General features: G+C 43.5%; 1 protein-coding gene across 1 annotated transcript in view; it reads right to left on the reverse strand.

Moving 5' to 3' along the window:
* LOC128663964 (hyaluronan mediated motility receptor) overlaps positions 1-19,595 on the reverse strand; it is a 171,277-nt gene that overhangs the window by 80,818 nt on the left and 70,864 nt on the right. Inside the window, exon 15 of the mRNA XM_053718578.1 lies at positions 9,579-9,793. Within this exon, the coding sequence (XP_053574553.1) occupies positions 9,579-9,793 (215 nt within the window). The remainder of the gene's footprint in view (positions 1-9,578; positions 9,794-19,595) is intronic.

The raw sequence follows: 19,595 nt of genomic DNA on the forward strand, positions 1-19,595 counted from the left end.
GACCATTCAGAGTACTGACTGACAGTCCTGGAGAAAAGACAAAATGCTAGAAATCCTAACCCTTCTCCAAGAGTAGCTCTTGGATTCACACAACTAAAGGTATTTACGCCATACCTTATGGTAAATATTTCTGATAACAGGCTTACGAGACTGAAACATGGTCTCAATGACCGACTCTGAAAAAACATGCTTAGACAGAACCAAGCATTCAATCTCCAAGCAGTCAGCTTCAGAGAAACGAGATTTGGATGAAGGAACAGACTAGGAGTTAGAAGGTCAGAGGCAACCTCCAAGGTGGAAGAGATGACATCTTCACTAATTCTGCAACCAGATCCTGTGAGTCCATGCACGAGCTATTAGCTTCTTCCTGTCTGATACGAGCAACGACTTGTGGAAGGAGAGCAAACTAAGGAAAACAGGAAAGCCAGAGAGAAATCCCAAGAAACCGCCAGAGCATCCAACAGGACGGCATGCGGATCTCTAGACCTTGAAAGCTTGGTGTTATGTTGAGACGCCATCAGATCCAACTCCAGCAGCCCCCAAGTGAGGATTAACCTGGAGGACACCTCCGGATGGAGAGCCCACTTCCAGGATTAAATGTCTGTCTGCTCAGGAAGTCCGGTTCCAAAATGTCCACTACTGGAATGTGGATGGAAGGTAGACAGCGATTGAGAGCTTCCGCCCAATGAACAATCCGAGCCACCTCCTACATGGCTAAGGAACTCCAGCTTCCTCCCTGGTGGCTGATGTAAACCACTGAGGCACTCCCCAGCCCAACAGGCTTGTGTCCAGTCACTATAACCCAAGACGGTCTCTTGTAGCATGTGCTCTCTGTCGACTGATCTAGATCTATCCCGAGACAGATCCGTAAGATCCCCATTCCATTGACTGACCATGCATAACTACAGAGCTCACAAATGGAATGATGTCAATGGAAGCAACCATCAGACCAAATACCCCATACAGTGGGCCACTGATGGACAGTAGACTGCAGAAGGAGGCAAGAATCTTCGAGTTTCTGACCTCTGTCAGAAATATTTCATAGATAGGGAAACTACTATGGTCCCCAAGAAAACAACTCTTGTAGTTGGAACAAGGAAACTCTTTTCCAGATTCACTTTCCATCCGTTGGAAGGTGAAAGACAGCAATATCTCTGAATGCGAGTTTGCTTGTTGAAAAGATAAGGCCTGAACCCAATGTCATCCAGGTAGGTCGCCACTGCAAATTCTCGAGACCTGATCACTGCCGAGAGAGCCCTAAGAACCGAAGAGAAAATTCTGGGAGCTATGGCAAGGCCAAACGGAAGAGCCACAAACTGAAAAGGTTTGTCTAGAAATGCAAATCTCATGAACTTGATGATCCCTTGGAAGGGAACATGAACATACGCATCCTTCAAGTCTATGGTCATCATGCTGATCCTCTTGAACGAATGGTAAAAGGGACATCCAGTACCAGCAGCTGGATCCGAGCCAACAACCTTTGAGTTACAAAGACACAAAGCTAACCACTAGGCTACATTCTCCATTTTGAAGGATGCTACTCTGAGAAACTGGATGAGACACTTAAGTCTAAAAAAGGATGAAAAGGTACCCCTTATTTGGGGAACACAAACAGATTTGAATAGAATTCTAGACCCTGGTCCCTTATAGGAACTGGAACAACAACTCCCATGAAAGAAAGATCCTGAACACATTTCAAGAATGCCTCTCTCTGTATCTGGTCTGCAGATAAACATGAGGCGAAATCAGCCCTTGGGAGGAAAGTTATGAATTCTATTTTGTAACCCTGAGATACTGTGTCCACAGCCAGAGGATCTGGGACAACCCGCATCCTAAGGAAAGTGCACCCCCAACTTGAGCCGATCCTGGATCGGGGCCAAACCCTACATGCCGAATTAAACACAGTTGCAGGTTTCCTTGAATGCTTCCCCTAGTTCCAAGACTGATTTGATTTTGTTTCCATGAAGACTTGGACTGTTCCTGCCTGGAAGAGGAAAAAACTTTCCTTTGAAGTTACAAAAGGAACGAGAAGTACTTAACGCCCTTTAGGTCTATCCATCTTCTTATGGAGAAAAGAACCTATTTCCACCCGTAATATAAGAAATAATGTCTGCCAGACCAGAAACTTGGAGGAAACATCAGTTGACCAAGATCTTAGCCACAACACCTTGCGGGCTAGCACTGCGAGGATAGATATCTTGGCCATTAGTCTATTAGACAAGGCATCACACCAGAAAGATGCCGCACTTGACATTGTGGCACTACAAACTGCAGATCAAATAAGTCTCCAGCTTCTTGTCCATGGATCCATAAAGGAACAGCTATCCTCCATAGGGATTAAAGTTCTCTGAGCCATAGTAGAAGTGGCCCCTTCAACTTAAGGCACCGTGTATTTAATGGAGTCAAAAGCCTGAAAAAGATAGGAGACAGGGAGAAAGGTATCCCTAGCTTCTCCAATTCCTGTGAAAAATCCATAGCACATCTAGAAACACTTCCACATAGGAAGGAACATCATAGTAATGATATAGTTTGCAAAACTTCCACGGGTTGACAACAACAGAAGTATAGGTGTCGTCCGAGTAGCCAAAACCTCCTTTAACAATACACAAGGTTATCGAGCATACATCTGAAGGTTACCACTTCAGTATCAGATGAAGGAATTATACTGTCCGAATCTGAGATTTCACCCTCAGAGGCTACCGACATATGCTTCTCATCAGACTTATGAGGAAGGACAACCTGAGTAGTTCCTTTTGCATTTTCACTTAACATAGGAAAAGCAGATAATGCTGCAGATACCGCTAAAGATACCTGGGCAGCAATGTCTGCAAACAAATAAACTGCTCCAGGAGATGGATAGGAACCGCATGTGACGCCATTAAGGCTGGGGACGTTTGAGGAGAAAGCTATGGAATCACTTGAACAGCATCATCCTGGGAGACATTTGGCTCAGAGGGCAACAACCTATTTTAAAATTTATAAAGGTCTGGATAACTTGCAGCACAGAATTGCATTAAATAAATAAATCTGTTTCTCAACGCACAGCACTCAAATGAGTCAGAGTTATGAGAGATTACTTAATTTAAAAGATGATGCTTTACCACTGTCACAGGACAGTGGTATTTGCCATTTGTCCAAAAAACGATAACATTCTATTGTGCATAAAATAACTACTCACTTTAAGAACAATAATGGAGACCAATAACCGCTAAACACGGAACCTACATCATACAGAGAAGACAAAAACACAATTTATGCTTACCTGATAAATTTATTTCTCTTGTGGTGTATCCAGTCCACGGGTTCATCCATTACTTGTGGGATATTCTCCTTCCCAACAGGAAGCTGCAAGAGGACACCCACAGCAGAGCTGTCTATATAGTTCCTCCCCTAACTGCCACCCCCAGTCATTCGACCGAAGACAAGCAAGAAAAAAAAGGAGAAACTATAGGGTGCAGTGGTGACTGTAGTTTAAAAATAAAAAAAAAACCCACCTGCATTAAAATGACAGGGCGGGCCGTGGACTGGATACACCACAAGAGAAATAAATTTATCAGGTAAGCATAAATTTTGTTTTCTCTTGTAAAGGTGTATCCAGTCCACGGGTTCATCCATTACCTGTGGGATACCAATACCAAAGCTTTAGGACATGGATGAAGGGAGGGACAAGGCAGGAACTTAAACGGAAGGCACCACTGCCTGTAAGACCTTCCTCCCAAAAATAGCCTCCGAAGAAGCAAAGTATCAAATTTATAGAATTTAGAAAAGGTATGAAGCGAAGACCAAGTCGCCGCCTTACAAATCTGTTCAACAGAGGCCTCATGTTTAAAAGCCCATGTAGAAGCTACTGCTCTAGTAGAATGAGCTGTAATTCTTTCAGGAGGCTGCTGGCCAGCAGTCTCATAAGCTAAGCGTATTATACTTCTTAGCCAAAAAGAAAGAGAAGTTGCCGAAGCCTTTTGGCCTCTCCTCTGTCCAGAGTAGATGTTTGACGAAAATCCTTCGTAGCTTGTAAATAAAACTTTAAAGCACGAACCACATCAAGATTGTGTAAAAGACGTTCTTTGAGGAAGGATTAGGACATAATGAAGGAACAACAATCTCTTGATTGATATTCTTATTAGATACCACCTTAGGAAGAAACCCAGGTTTGGTACGTAACACTACCTTATCTGCATGGAAAATCAGATAAGGGGAATCACATTGTAAAGCAGATAACTCCGAAACTCTTCGAGCCGAGGAGATAGCTACTAAAAACAGAACTTTCCAAGATAAAAGCTTAATATCTATGGAATGCAAAGGTTCAAACAGAACCCCTTGAAGAACTTTAAGAACTAAATTTAAACTCCATGGCGGAGCAACAGGTTTAAACACAGGCTTGATTCTAACTAAAGCCTGCCAAAACGCCTGAACGTCTGGAACCTCAGCCAGACGTTTGTGCAAAAGAATAGACAGAGCAGAAATCTGTCATTTTAAGGAACTAGCTGACAAACCCTTCTCCAATCTTTCTTGGAGAAAAGATAATATCCTAGGAATCCTGACCTTACTCCATGAGTAACCCTTGGATTCACACCAATGAAGATATTTACACCATAGCTTATGATAGATTTTCCTGGTGACAGGCTTTCAAGCCTGAATTAAAGTATCAATGACCGATTCGGAAAAACCACACTTTGATAGAATCAAGCGTTCAATCTCCAAGCAGTCAGACGTAGAGAAATTAGATTTGGATGTTTGAAGGGACCTTGAAGTAGAAGGTCCTGCCTTAGCGGCAGAGTCCATGGTGGAAAGGATGACATGTCCACCAGATCTGCATACCAAGTCCTGCGTGGCCACGCAGGGGCCATCAAGATCACCGAAGCTCTCTCCTGCTTGATCTGGGCAATCAGACGAGGGAGCAGAGGAAACTGGAAACACATAAGCCAGGCTGAAGGACCAGGGCGCTGCTAGAGCATCTAATCAGTGCTACCTTGGGAACCCTGGACCTGTAACAAGGAAGCTTGGCGTTCTGACGAGACGCCATGAGATCCAGTCCTGGTTTGCCCAAAAGTTGGATCAACTGGGCAAATACCTCCGGATGGAGCTCCCACTCCCCCGGATGAAAAGTCTGCCGACTTAGAAAATCCGCCTCCCAGTTCTCTACTCCTGGGATATGGATAGCTGAGAGATGGCTAGAGTGAACCTCTGCCCATAGAATTATCTTTGAAACCTCCAACATTGCCAGGGGGCTCCTTGTTCCCCCCTGATGGTTGATATAGGCTACAGTCGTCATGTTGTCCGACTGAAATCTGATGAACCTGACCGCAGCTAGCTGAGGCCAAGCCTGAAGAGCATTGAATATCGCTCTTAGTTCCAGAATGTTTATCGGAAGGAGGGCCTCCTCCTGAGTCCACGAACCCTGAGCCTTCAGGGAGTTCCAGACTGCACCTCAGCCCAGAAGGCTGGCATTTGTCATTACTATAGTCCATTCTGGCCTGCGGAAACTCATTCCCTTGGACAGATGGACCCAAGAGCCACCAGAGAAGAGAATCCCTGGTCTCTTGATCCAGATTTAGTAGAGGGGACAAATCTGTGAAATCCCCTTTCCACTGATTGAGCATGCAAAGTTGCAGCGGTCTGAGATGTAGGCGGGCAAACGGAACTATGTCCATTGCCGCTACCATTAATCCGATTACCTCCATACACTGAGCCACTGACGGACGAGAAATGGAATAAAGAGCACAGCAGGAAGTTAGAAGTTTTGACAACCTCACCTCTGTCAGATAAATCTTCATTTCTACTGAATCTATCAGAGTTCCTAGGAAGGAAACTCTTGTGAGAGAGAACTCTTTCCTTCGTTCACCTTCCACCCGTGAGACCTTAGGAATGCCAGAACAATGTCCGTATGGGACCTGGCGATTTGAAAAGTTGACGCCTGTATCAGGATGTCGTCTAGGTAAGGGGCTACTGCTATACCCCGCGGTCTTAGAACCGCCAGAAGGGACCCTAGAACCTTCGTAAAGATTCTTGGTGCCGTGGCTAACCCAAAGGGAAGAGCCACAAATTGGTAATGCCTGTCTAGGAAGGCGAACCTGAGAAACTGATGATGATGATCTCTGTGTATCGGAATATGTAGATAAGCATCCTTTAAATCCACGGTAGTCATATATTGACCCTCCTGGATCATAGGTAGGATGGTTCGAATAGTCTCCATCTTGAAGGATGGGACCCTGAGAAATTTGTTTAGGATCTTGAGATCCAAGATTGGTCTGAAAGTTCACTCTTTCTTGGGAACTATAAACAGATTTGAATAGAAGCCCTGCCCCTGTTCCTCCTTTGGAACTGGGTGGATCACTCCCATAACTAGTAGGTCTTGAACGCAATGTAAGAATGCCTCTCTCTTTATCTGGTTTGCAGATAATTGTGAGAGATGAAATCTCCCCTTTGAAGATGAAGCTTTGAAATCCAGAAGATATCCCTGGGAAACAATCTCCAGAGCCCAGGGATCCTGGACTTCTCTTGCCCAAGCCTGGGTGAAGAGAGAAAGTCTACCCCCCACTAGATCCAGTCCCGGATCGGGGGCTACTCCTTCATGCTGTCTTAGAGGCAGCAGCAGGCTTTTTGGCCTGTTACCCCTTGTTCCAAGCCTGGTTAGGTCTCCAGACTAGCTTGGACTGGGCAAAATTTCCCTCTTGTTTTGTAGAAGAGGAAGATGAAGCTGCGCCACTCTTGAAGTTTCGAAAGGAATGAAAATTAGTCTGTTTGGTCCTTAACGTGTTGGACCTATCCTGGGGAAGGGCGTGGCCTTTTCCTCCAGTAATATCAGAAATGATCTCCTTCAGTCCAGGCCCAAATAGGGTCTGCCCTTTGAAGAGGATATTGAAAAGTTTAGACTTTGAAGTGACATCAGCTGACCAGGATTTAAGCCATAGCGCCCTATGTGCCTGTATGGCAAAACCTGAATTTTTAGCCGTTAGCTTGGTTAAATGAAAAACGGCGTCAGAAATAAATGAATTGGCTAACTTAAGAGCTTTAAGCCTGTCAAGGATAACATCCAACGGGTTCTCTACCTGTAAAGCCTCCTCCAGAGACTCGAACCAGAAAGCCGCTGCAGCAGTGACTGGGGCAATGCATGCAAGAGGCTGGAGAATAAAACCTTGTTGTATAAAGATTTTCTTAAGGAAACCCTCTAATTTCTTATCCATAGGATCTAGGAAAGCACAACTGTCCTCGACAGGAATAGTTGTACGCTTAGCTAGGGTAGAGACTGCTCCCTCCACCTTAGGGACCGTCTGCCACAAGTCCCGTGTAGTGGCATCTATAGGAAACATTTTCTTAAAAGCAGGAAGGGGAGAGAACGGCACACCTGGTCTATCCCATTCCTTAGTAATAATTTCTGAAAACCTCTTAGGGATTGGAAAAACATCAGTGTAAACAGGCACTGCAAAGTATTTGTCCATTTTACACAATTTCTCTGGGACTACAATGGTGTCACAGTCATCCAGAGTCGCTAAAACCTCCCTGAGCAACATGCGGAGGTGTTCAAGCTTAAAATTTAAATGCTGTCATTTCAGAGTCAGACTGAAGTAACGCCTTCCCTGAATCAGAGAAGTCACCCACAGATAGAAGCTCTCCTGCTTCAACTTCTGCACATTGTGAGGGTATATCAGACATAGCTACTAAAGCGTCAGAGAGCTCTGTATTTGTTCTAGCCCCAGAGCTGTCTCGCTTTCCTTGTAACCCTGGCAGTTTGGACAATACCTCAGTGAGGGTATGATTCATAACTGCCGCCATGTCTTGTAAAGTAAACGCATTGGACGCCCTAGATGTACTTGGCGTCCCTTGAGCGGGAGTTATAGGTTCTGACACGTGGGGAGAGCTAGATGGCATAACCTCCCTTTTGTCAGTCTCAGAAACCTCAGGTGATAAATCTTTAAAAACCATAATATGGTCTTTATAACTTATAGAAAGGTCAGTGCATTTGGTACACTTTCTAAGAGGGGGTTCCACAATGGCTTCTAAACATAATGAACAAGGAGTTTCCTCTATGTCAGACATGTTTAACAGACTAGTAATGAGACCAGCAAGCTTGGAAAACACTTTAATAAATGTGAAAAAAGCAATAATAAAAAACGGTACTGTGCCTTTAAGAGAAAAAAACTACCACTTAAACTGTAAAACAGTGAAAAAAAGTAGTAAACTCTACAAAATTTTTACAGTGTGTATAAGGGACTAAAGCAGCATTGCACCCACTTGCAAATGGATGATTAACCCCTCAGGCCCAAAAACGAATTATAAAAACTTAAAACCTGTTAACAAACAGTCAAACACACTGCCACAGCCCTGCTGTGGCTCCTACCTGCTTTAAACAAAACCCTCTATAGAGGTCCTATAAGCCAGAGGACTCCTTCAGGGAAGCTGGATGTCTCAGACTGAAAATGAAAATAGGCCCCTCCCACCATGCACTCAAAGTCAGAGGGCCTTAAAAAAGTACTCCTAGGAGTAATCTAACAAGCCATGTGGAAAACTAGGCCCCAAATAAAGATTTATCACCCTCAGAGAAAAAACTTTATTTATAAATCATGCAAACGTTTTTACACTAAGTAATATAGGTTTTAACATGAATATTATCCCTTTTTGCAAGCATGATCCCAGTCGTTAAATCACTGTATCAGGCTTACCTTAAATATACCAGGCACTGTCAGCATTTTCTAGACCTTATCTCTCTAGAAAAAAAATATACTGAACATACCTCAAAGCAGGCAATCTGCAGACCGTCGCCCCAACTGAAGTTTTCTTTCCATACTCTTCAGTTATGTGTGAGAACAGCAATGGACCTTAGTTACAAACCGCTAAGATCATCAAACCTCCAGGCAGAAATCTTCTTCCAATTTCTGCCTGAGAGTAAAAACAGTACAATGCCGGTACCGTTTAAAAATAAACTTTTGATTGAAGGTAAAAACTACACTAAGTCACCACATCTCTCTTGATACTTCCTTTCTTGTCGAGAGCTGCAAGAGAATGACTGGGTGTGGCAGTTAGGGGAGGAGCTATATAGACAGCTCTGCTGTGGGTGTCCTCTTGCAGCTTCCTGTTGGGAAAGAGAATATCCCACAAGTAATGGATGAACCCATGGACTGGATACACCTTTACAAGAGAAATAGATGGCCACACTGCTAAAGCCAAGTCCCCTCAAAAGATCGGCACAGCAATGGTGCCACTCGCACTGAAAAGCGGAAGAGAAACGTGTCACATGACGAACCTCCATGTAAGTGCGCAGCTAAGTAAAAAAAGCGCACTCACAATCCAGAGAAAATCGGTCTATTCATTCTAAGCTTGATCCTGACCGACAGTGGCAAAAAAAAAAAACAAACCGAAATGGATTCTTAATAAAAATCTCATATCAAACAGGGTTGTTGGAAAGATAGGAGACAGGACGTTGGAGTGAAGGGTAGGGGAGTGATACTTAAACAGCTTTGCTGTGGTGCTCTTTGCCTCCTCCTGCTGGCCAGGAGTGATATTCCCACTAGCAATTGATGACGTTGTGGACTCACCATATCTTTAGAAAGAAATTTATTTTTCCTATCCTTCATACATACCCTTTTATTATTTCTTCAAGATGAAGCAGCTCCTCTGTCCTATTCTTATTTTCCTGCTCCAGCTGGAAAATAAATTTGTTTGCATGTTCTTCTTTTTCCTGTAGATTATCAAGTTCATCAAGTGTTCCTTCCAGCTCTTCTTCCAAGAGACGCCTCTCAGTCATCATTTCTTCTTGTACTTTTTCCAGCTCTAGACGCAACAAATTAGAGGTTTCCTTTAAAAAAAATAAAAAAAATAAAGGTGGAGTGATGGAGAGAAAGGCAGGTTTTTAGTTAAATATGATTTTTGCTTTTAAAGACTCTCGATCTGTATGCGCAAAATGGGGCGTTATACACCATATGACCAAATGTATGTGGACACCAGACCATTACACCTACGGTATATGAGCCTGGACATCCCATTACAAAACCATAGTCATTAATAAGGGAGTTGGCCCCCCATTCTTTCTAAGGGGTTTCTAGAAAATTTTGGACTGAGTGTGAATTTGTGCCGGTTCAACCAAAAAAAAGCATGTGTCAGGTGAGGTACTGATGTTGGATGAGAATGCCTGAGGTTGAGATCAGGCAACTCATGTCCCTCCACACCAAACTCTTCAAACCATTTCTTCATGGACCTTGCTTTGTTCACAGAAACGGTCTTGATACAACAGGAAAGGGCCTTCCTCAAATGTTTGCTACAAAAAAAATCCAATTGTCTAAAAATGACTTTGTATCCTGTAGCATTAAGATGAACCTTCACTGAAAATAAAAAAGGGATCTATCCCAAACCCTGAACAGCCCAAGACCACAGTAGGCACTACACATTCTGGTACGTAGCATTCTCTTGGCATGTGCCACACCCACATTTTTCACATCATACTTCCAGATAGTGAATCTCTATTAGTCACTACAAAGAATACATTTCAACTGCTCTAGAATCTATTGGTGCTGTGCTTCTACACCATTCCAGCCAAAGCTTGCCATTGCTTATGTTGAGGCGAGGCTAGTGTACAGCTGCTCGGCCATGGAAACTCATTTCTTGAAGCTCCCAATGCACAGTTCTTGTGCTTATGTTGCATTCAGAGGCAGTTTAAAGTGTAGCCCCACTTTAAGCTTGAGTAGTCAACCTCTTTGTGGCTGTGCTGTTGCTCCCAGATGCTTCCACTTTAATATAATAGCACTTATAGTTGACCAGGGCAGAAATTTCACAAATTGACTTGTGGCAAATATGGCATCCTATGATGCCACAATTAAAGCCACTGAGATTTTCAGTACACCCATTGTACTGCTAATCTTTGTCTATATATATATATTTCAGAACTATGAGCTGGATTGTATGCACCTGTTAGAAATGGATGAGGATGAAAAACCATGAACTCTTAATAGGAGTGTCCACATAATGTTGGCCATATAGTGCATCACAATCATCTCTCTGCAGAATTTAAACAGGTTATATTCAATGTATTGAGGTTAATCCAGACCTCACTCTAGTCATGGGTGCTGCCAAGTTAAAATGTAGCTTTCAAAACATTCCAGTGCTGATTTATTTTTAATATGCGCAGCAACTCTCCTTCTGACACCTGTAGTGCCACCTAAGTCCCAAAGTGGCGGCACCAATAATTTAAGCAGGTGCATGAAATGTATTTGGTCTTTAACATTTCTTTAAAGGTCCATTATAGTGAAATAATTATATGCTCTCATTTCTTAGGCCATGTCAATTTATCGTCATCAACCCTGTAAATATACCTGTTTAACCACTGCAAAAGAGGTTAGAAAATAGTTAAAGTACCACTCTGGAGCTGCAGAAACTGCCATTGCCCTTAGCAGCCCAAGTCACATGACCTAGAATGGGCACCTAGTCCTGCAGTTTAATTTTCTATTGAACATATAATTTACTGTTTGCAGTCTATGAATGCAATGACCAATATCACAATAGTCTTTATAGAGTAGCATGTGTTGCCATTTCCATAGATGGAAGACATGGAAATTAGATTTAGAAAACATAAAATTATGCTTACCTGATAATTTAATTTCCATTGAGAGGAAGAAAGTCCACGGCTTCATTCATTACTATTGGGAATTAAGAACCTGGCCACAAGGAGGAGGCAAAGACACCCCAGCCAAAGGCTTAAATACCTCCCCCATTTCCCTCATCCCCCAGTCATTCTGCAGAGGGAACCAGGAACAGTAGGAGAAATATCAGGGTAAAAAAGGTGCCAGAAGATTAATAAATTTAGGGCCGCCCAACGGAGATACGGGTGGGAGCCGTGGACTCTCCTCCCCTCGATGGAAATGAAATTATCAGGTAAGCATCATTTATGTTTTCCATCTAAAAGGGGAGGAGAGTCCACGGCTTCATTCATTACTATTGGGAACATATACCCAAGCTCTAGAGGACACTGAATTAAACCGGAAATGTAAAAGGCGGACCCTAATCTGAGGGCACCATAACCCAAAAACAGCTTCCACAGAAGCAAAAATGTCAAAATTTGTACAACTTTGTAAAAAGTGTTTAAGGAGGACCAGGTAGCCGCCTTACAAATTTGCTCCATAGAGACCTCATTCTTGAAGGCCCAAGACGAAGCCACAGTTCAAGTTGAATGAGCCGTGACCCTCTGAGGAGGCTTATGTCCCGCTGTGTCGTAAGAAAGCGAATCAAGCTCCTCAACCAAAAATATAAAAGTAGCAGAGGCCCTTTGACCCTTGTGCTTCTCAGAATACACCACGAAAAGAGATGTAGACTGTCTGAAATCCTTTGTAGCCTGAAGATAGAACTTCAAGGTACGAACCACATCCAAGTTATGAAGTAACCTCTCCTTTGAAGAAGGGTTAGGACACAAAGAAGGAATAACTATTTCCTGATTGATGCAACGGTTAGACACCACCTTGGGGAGAAAACCCAACCCAGTGCGAAGTACAGCCTTTTCCGCATGAAACACCAGATAAGGAGGGTCAAATTGCAAGGCATTTAGTTCAGATACACTACGTGCCGATGTAATAGCCAACAGGAAGAGAACCTTCCAGGACAGAACCTTAAATGTCTATGGAATGCATAGCTTCAAATGGAACCCTCTGCAAAACCTTAAGTACTAAGTTTAAGCTCCAAGGCCGAGCCAACTGTCTAAAGACAGGCCTGATTCTAGACAGATCCTGAACAAAAGATTAAATGTCAGAGAGCTCAGCGAGTCTCCTATGCAACAAAACTGATAATGCCGAAATCTGTCCCTTTAAGGAACTAGCGGCAAGACCCTTTCCAAACCATCTTGGAAAAAGGACAGAATCCTGGATACCTTCACCTTATGCCAAGGATATCCATGCTTCTCACACCAGGACAAGTAAGTCCTCCACAACTTATGGTAGATGCAACGAGTGACCGGCTTCCTTCAATCACACATTGAAAAAGCCTCTCTTAGCTAAGACTAGACGTTCAATGTCCACACAGTCAGCCTCAGAGAATCTAGATTTCGATGTTGAAAGGGGCCCTGTGACAGCACATCCCTGCGACAGAGTAACCTCCACGGCAGACAGGATGACATCCCCACCAGATCCGCAAACCACGTCCTCCACGGCCACGAAGGAGCAAATCAGAAAGGCTGAGGCCCGCTCCCTGTTTGATGCGTGCCACTACACAACGGTGGAAAAAAATTTAAGCTAGGCTGAATCCCCAAGGAACCACTAAGGCATCCATCAGCTCTGCCTGGAGATCCCTGGATCTCGACCTGAATCGAGGCAGCTTGCAATTGAGTCTGGACGCCATTAGATCTAGCTCTGGCATTCCCCATCTGAGACAAGTCTCCGTAAACACCTCAGGGCGGAGAGACCATTCCCCCGGATGGAAGGACTGTCTGCTGAGAAATTCCGCTTCCCAGTTGTCCACACACGGAATGTGAATTGCTGAGAGTGAGCAGTTGTGGGACTCTGCCCACTCCAGGATCCGAGACACCTCCCTTATTGTGAAGGAGCTCCTTGTACCCCCTTGATGAGGTAATGTTGTAGATCTGGAATCTGATAAAACTGACCAACCTTAGAGAAGGCCAAGCCTTCAGAGCATTGTAGATTGCTCATAATTCTAGGATCTTGATTGGAAGGAGAGACTCCTCCCTGAACCACTTTCCTTGTGCCATCCTGGCACCCCAAACAGCTCCCCAACATGACAGACTGGCATCCGTGGTCACAATCTCCCAGGACGGTCTCAAGAAGGATGTCCCCATGGACAGTTGCTCCGGAAGAATCGGCCAAGAGAGGGAGTTTCGAGTATCCAGGGATATCAGTTGTGATAGATCTGAATGATCGCCGTTCCACTGTCTCAACATGCACAATTGAAGAGGTCTTAGGTGGAACCTGGCGAATGGGATGACATCTATGCTTGAAACCATGAGACTTATCACCTCCATACATTGAGCCACCGAAAGGGCTTGAGGAGGACTGAAGGGCTAGACAGGTGGACGCAAGCTTCCTGCGCTGCTGATCTGTGAGAAATATCTTCATGGACATAGAGTCTATTATTGTGCCCAGGAACTCCACCCTGTTGCTGGGAACCAGGGAACTCTTTCCTTTGTTGATCTTCCAACCATGAGACTGGAGCAGAAGAGCCCTCGAATGATGCTCTGCAAGGCTGAACTACGGTGCTTGAACTAGGATGTCGTCCAGGTAAGGCACCCCTGCAATGCCCCAGGATCTGGCCACTGCAAGCAGCGCCCCCAGAACCTTTATGAAGACTCTTGGGGCCATCGCAGGACCAAAAGGAAGGGCCACAAACTAGAAGTGTTGGTCCAGAAATGCAAATCTTAGGAACCTGAAGTGGTCCCTGTGGATTGGCACATGAAGGTAAGCGTCCTTCAAGTCTATAGTCGTCATGAACTGCCCCTCTTGAACTAGGGGCAGAATAGATCTGATCATTTCCCATTTTGAACGATGGAACACTCAGAAACTTGTTTAAACACTTTAGGTCCAGAATCGTGGGGAACGTGCCCTCCTTCTTCGGAACCACAAAAAGGTTGGAATAGTATTATTGACCCCTCTCTACTAGGGGTATTGGTACAATAACCTGAGAGAGGCGAGATCTCTTACACACTCTAGTAAAGCCTCTCTCTTCTCTGGTCTTGAAGACAAGTTTGACAGGAGGAATCTGCCTTCGGGTGGGTGGGATCTGAACCCTAACCTGTAACCCTGGGAGACCACTTCTAGAACCCAAGGGTCCTGAACGTCCTGCAACCAAGCGTCTGAGAATAGAGATAATCTGCCCCCTACGTGATCTGGAGAAAGGTCGGGGGCCGCCCCTTCATGCCGATTTTGTCTCGGCGGGCTTCTTGCTCTGCTTAGACTTGTTCTAAGATTGAGCCGGTTTCCAAGATCCCTTGGAATGGTCCGCTTTTGCGGCCGGTTGCTGGCGCTGGGCCTTATCCGCACGAAAGGGACGAAAAGTAGATCCTTTAGGCTTAGCCTTCTTATCCTGTGGTAGGAATGCTCCCTTGCCTCCCGTAACCGTGGATATAATCAAATCCAATCATGGACCGAACAGGATATTTCCTCGAAAAGGCAAGGACAACAGCCTTGCCTTAGGTCATGTCCACAGACCAAGATTTTAGCCAGAGTACTGCGCATCAAAACAGAAAAACCTGACACCTTAGCATTCAGGCGTATAATTTGCATATTTTCATCGCAGATAAAAGGATTGGAGATCTTCAGCGCCTTAATCTTCTCCTGTATTTCGTTGATGGAGGTCTCCCCCTCTACCATTTCGCACAGGGAGTCACACCAATATGTCGCAGCTCCAGCGACCGCCGCTGGCTGAAAAACAAACCCTGTGTGCTGAAACATCTTTCTCAACATGTTTTCCAGCTTTTTATCGATGGGCTCTTTAAACGACGAACTATCCTCAAGGAGCGTAGAGAGAGCCCCATCCAGCTTAGGGATGGTCCCCCACAGCTCAAGCTGAGAGTCCGGAACGGGGAACAGTTTTTTTAAACGAAGAAGTGGAAAAACATAATTTATGTAAGAACTTACCTGATAAATTCATTTCTTTCATATTAACAAGAGTCCATGAGCTAGTGACGTATGGGATATACATTCCTACCAGGAGGGGCAAAGTTTCCCAAACCTTAAAATGCCTATAAATACACCCCTCACCACACCCACAAATCAGTTTAACGAATAGCCAAGAAGTGGGGTGATAAGAAAAAAAGTGCGAAGCATATAAAATAAGGAATTGGAATAATTGTGCTTTATACAAAAAAATCATAACCACCACAAAAAAGGGTGGGCCTCATGGACTCTTGTTAATATGAAAGAAATGAATTTATCAGGTAAGTTCTTACATAAATTATGTTTTCTTTCATGTAATTAACAAGAGTCCATGAGCTAGTGACGTATGGGATAATGACTACCCAAGATGTGGATCTTTCCACACAAGAGTCACTAGAGAGGGAGGGATAAAATAAAGACAGCCAATTCCTGCTGAAAATAATCCACACCCAAAATAAAGTTTAACGAAAAACATAAGCAGAAGATTCAAACTGAAACCGCTGCCTGAAGAACTTTTCTACCAAAAACTGCTTCAGAAGAAGAAAATACATCAAAATGGTAGAATTTAGTAAAAGTATGCAAAGAGGACCAAGTTGCTGCTTTGCAGATCTGGTCAACCGAAGCTTCATTCCTAAACGCCCAGGAAGTAGATACTGACCTAGTAGAATGAGCTGTAATTCTCTGAGGCGGAATTTTACCCGACTCAACATAGGCAAGATGAATTAAAGATTTCAACCAAGATGCCAAAGAAATGGCAGAAGCTTTCTGGCCTTTCCTAGAACCGGAAAAGATAACAAATAGACTAGAAGTCTTACGGAAAGATTTCGTAGCTTCAACATAATATTTCAAAGCTCTAACAACATCCAAAGAATGCAACGATTTCTCCTTAGAATTCTTAGGATTAGGACATAATGAAGGAACCACAATTTCTCTACTAATGTTGTTGGAATTCACAACTTTAGGTAAAAATTCAAAAGAAGTTCGCAACACCGCCTTATCCTGATGAAAAATCAGAAAAGGAGACTCACAAGAAAGAGCAGATAATTCAGAAACTCTTCTAGCAGAAGAGATGGCCAAAAGGAACAAAACTTTCCAAGAAAGTAATTTAGTGTCCAATGAATGCATAGGTTCAAACGGAGGAGCTTGAAGAGCTCCCAGAACCAAATTCAAACTCCATGGAGGAGAAATTGACTTAATGACAGGTTTTATACGAACCAAAGCTTGTACAAAACAATGAATATCAGGAAGAATAGCAATCTTTCTGTGAAAAAGAACAGAAAGAGCGGAGATTTGTCCTTTCAAAGAACTTGCGGACAAACCCTTATCTAAACCATCCTGAAGAAACTGTAAAATTCTCGGTATTCTAAAAGAATGCCAAGAAAAATGATGAGAAAGACACCAAGAAATATAAGTCTTCCAGACTCTATAATATATCTCTCGAGATACAGATTTACGAGCCTGTAACATAGTATTAATCACGGAGTCAGAGAAACCTCTTTGACCAAGAATCAAGCGTTCAATCTCCATACCTTTAAATTTAAGGATTTCAGATCCGGATGGAAAAAAGGACCTTGCGACAGAAGGTCTGGTCTTAACGGAAGAGCCCATGGTTGGCAAGATGCCATCCGGACAAGATCCGCATACCAAAACCTGTGAGGCCATGCCGGAGCTATTAGCAGAACAAACGAGCATTCCCTCAGAATCTTGGAGATTACTCTTGGAAGAAGAACTAGAGGCGGAAAGATATAGGCAGGATGATACTTCCAAGGAAGTGATAATGCATCCACTGCCTCCGCCTGAGGATCCCGGGATCTGGACAGATACCTGGGAAGTTTCTTGTTTAGATGAGAGGCCATCAGATCTATCTCTGGGAGCCCCCACATTTGAACAATCTGAAGAAATACCTCTGGGTGAAGAGACCATTCGCCCGGATGCAACGTTTGGCGACTGAGATAATCCGCTTCCCAATTGTCTACACCTGGGATATGAACCGCAGAGATTAGACAGGAGCTGGATTCCGCCCAAACCAAAATTCGAGATACTTCTTTCATAGCCAGAGGACTGTGAGTCCCTCCTTGATGATTGATGTATGCCACAGTTGTGACATTGTCTGTCTGAAAACAAATGAACGATTCTCTCTTCAGAAGAGGCCAAAACTGAAGAGCTCTGAAAATTGCACGGAGTTCCAAAATATTGATCGGTAATCTCACCTCCTGAGATTCCCAAACTCCTTGTGCCGTCAGAGATCCCCACACAGCTCCCCAACCTGTGAGACTTGCATCTGTTGAAATTACAGTCCAGGTCGGAAGAACAAAAGAAGCCCCCTGAATTAAACGATGGTGATCTGTCCACCACGTTAGAGAGTGTCGAACAATCGGTTTTAAAGATATTAATTGATATATCTTCGTGTAATCCCTGCACCATTGGTTCAGCATACAGAGCTGAAGAGGTCGCATGTGAAAACGAGCAAAGGGGATCGCGTCCGATGCAGCAGTCATAAGACATAGAATTTCCATGCATAAGGCTACCGAAGGGAATGATTGAGACTGAAGGTTTCGACAAGCTGTAATCAATTTTAGACGTCTCTTGTCTGTTAAAGACAGAGCCATGGACACTGAATCTATCTGGAAACCCAGAAAGGTTACCCTTGTTTGAGGAATCAAAGAACTTTTTGGTAAATTGATCCTCCAACCATGATCTTGAAGAAACAACACAAGTCGATTCGTATGAGACTCTGCTAAATGTAAAGACTGAGCAAGTACCAAGATATCGTCCAAATAAGGAAATACCACAATACCCTGTTCTCTGATTACAGACAGAAGGGCACCGAGAATCTTTGTGAAAATTCTTGGAGCTGTAGCAAGGCCAAACGGTAGAGCCACAAATTGGTAATGCTTGTCTAGAAAAGAGAATCTCAGGAACTGATAATGATCTGGATGAATCGGAATATGCAGATATGCATCCTGTAAATCTATTGTGGACATATAATTCCCTTGCTGAACAAAAGGCAATATAGTCCTTACAGTTACCATCTTGAACGTTGGTATCCTTACATAACGATTCAATAATTTTAGATCCAGAACTGGTCTGAAGGAATTCTCCTTCTTTGGTACAATGAAGAGATTTGAATAAAACCCCATCCCCTGTTCCGGAACTGGAACTGGCATAATTACTCCAGCCAACTCTAGATCTGAAACACAATTCAGAAATGCTTGAGCTTTCACTGGATTTACTGGGACACGGGAAAGAAAAAATCTCTTTGCAGGAGGTCTCATCTTGAAACCAATTCTGTACCCTTCTGAAACAATGTTCTGAATCCAAAGATTGTGAACAGAATTGATCCAAATTTCTTTGAAAAAACGTAACCTGCCCCCTACCAGCTGAACTGGAATGAGGGCCGTACCTTCATGTGAACTTAGAAGCAGGCTTTGCCTTTCTAGCAGGCTTGGATTTATTCCAGACTGGAGATGGTTTCCAAACTGAAACTGCTCCTGAGGACGAAGGATCAGGCTTTTGTTCTTTGTTGAAACGAAAGGAACGAAAACGATTGTTAGCCCTGTTTTTACCTTTAGATTTTTTATCCTGTGGTAAAAAAGTTCCTTTCCCACCAGTAACAGTTGAAATAATAGAATCCAACTGAGAACCAAATAATTTGTTTCCCTGGAAAGAAATGGAAAGTAGAGTTGATTTAGAAGCCATATCAGCATTCCAAGTCTTAAGCCATAAAGCTCTTCTGGCTAAGATAGCCAGAGACATAAACCTAACATCAACTCTAATAATATCAAAAATGGCATCACAGATAAAATTATTAGCATGCTGGAGAAGAATAATAATATCATGAGAATCACGATTTGTTACTTGTTGCGCTAGAGTTTCCAACCAAAAAGTTGAAGCTGCAGCAACATCAGCCAATGATATAGCAGGTCTAAGAAGATTACCTGAACACAGATAAGCTTTTCTTAGAAAAGATTCAATTTTTCTATCTAAAGGATCCTTAAACGAGGTACCATCTGA

This window comes from Bombina bombina, chromosome 6 (assembly GCF_027579735.1).
Source record: "Bombina bombina isolate aBomBom1 chromosome 6, aBomBom1.pri, whole genome shotgun sequence".
Classification (NCBI taxonomy): Eukaryota; Metazoa; Chordata; class Amphibia; order Anura; family Bombinatoridae; genus Bombina; species Bombina bombina.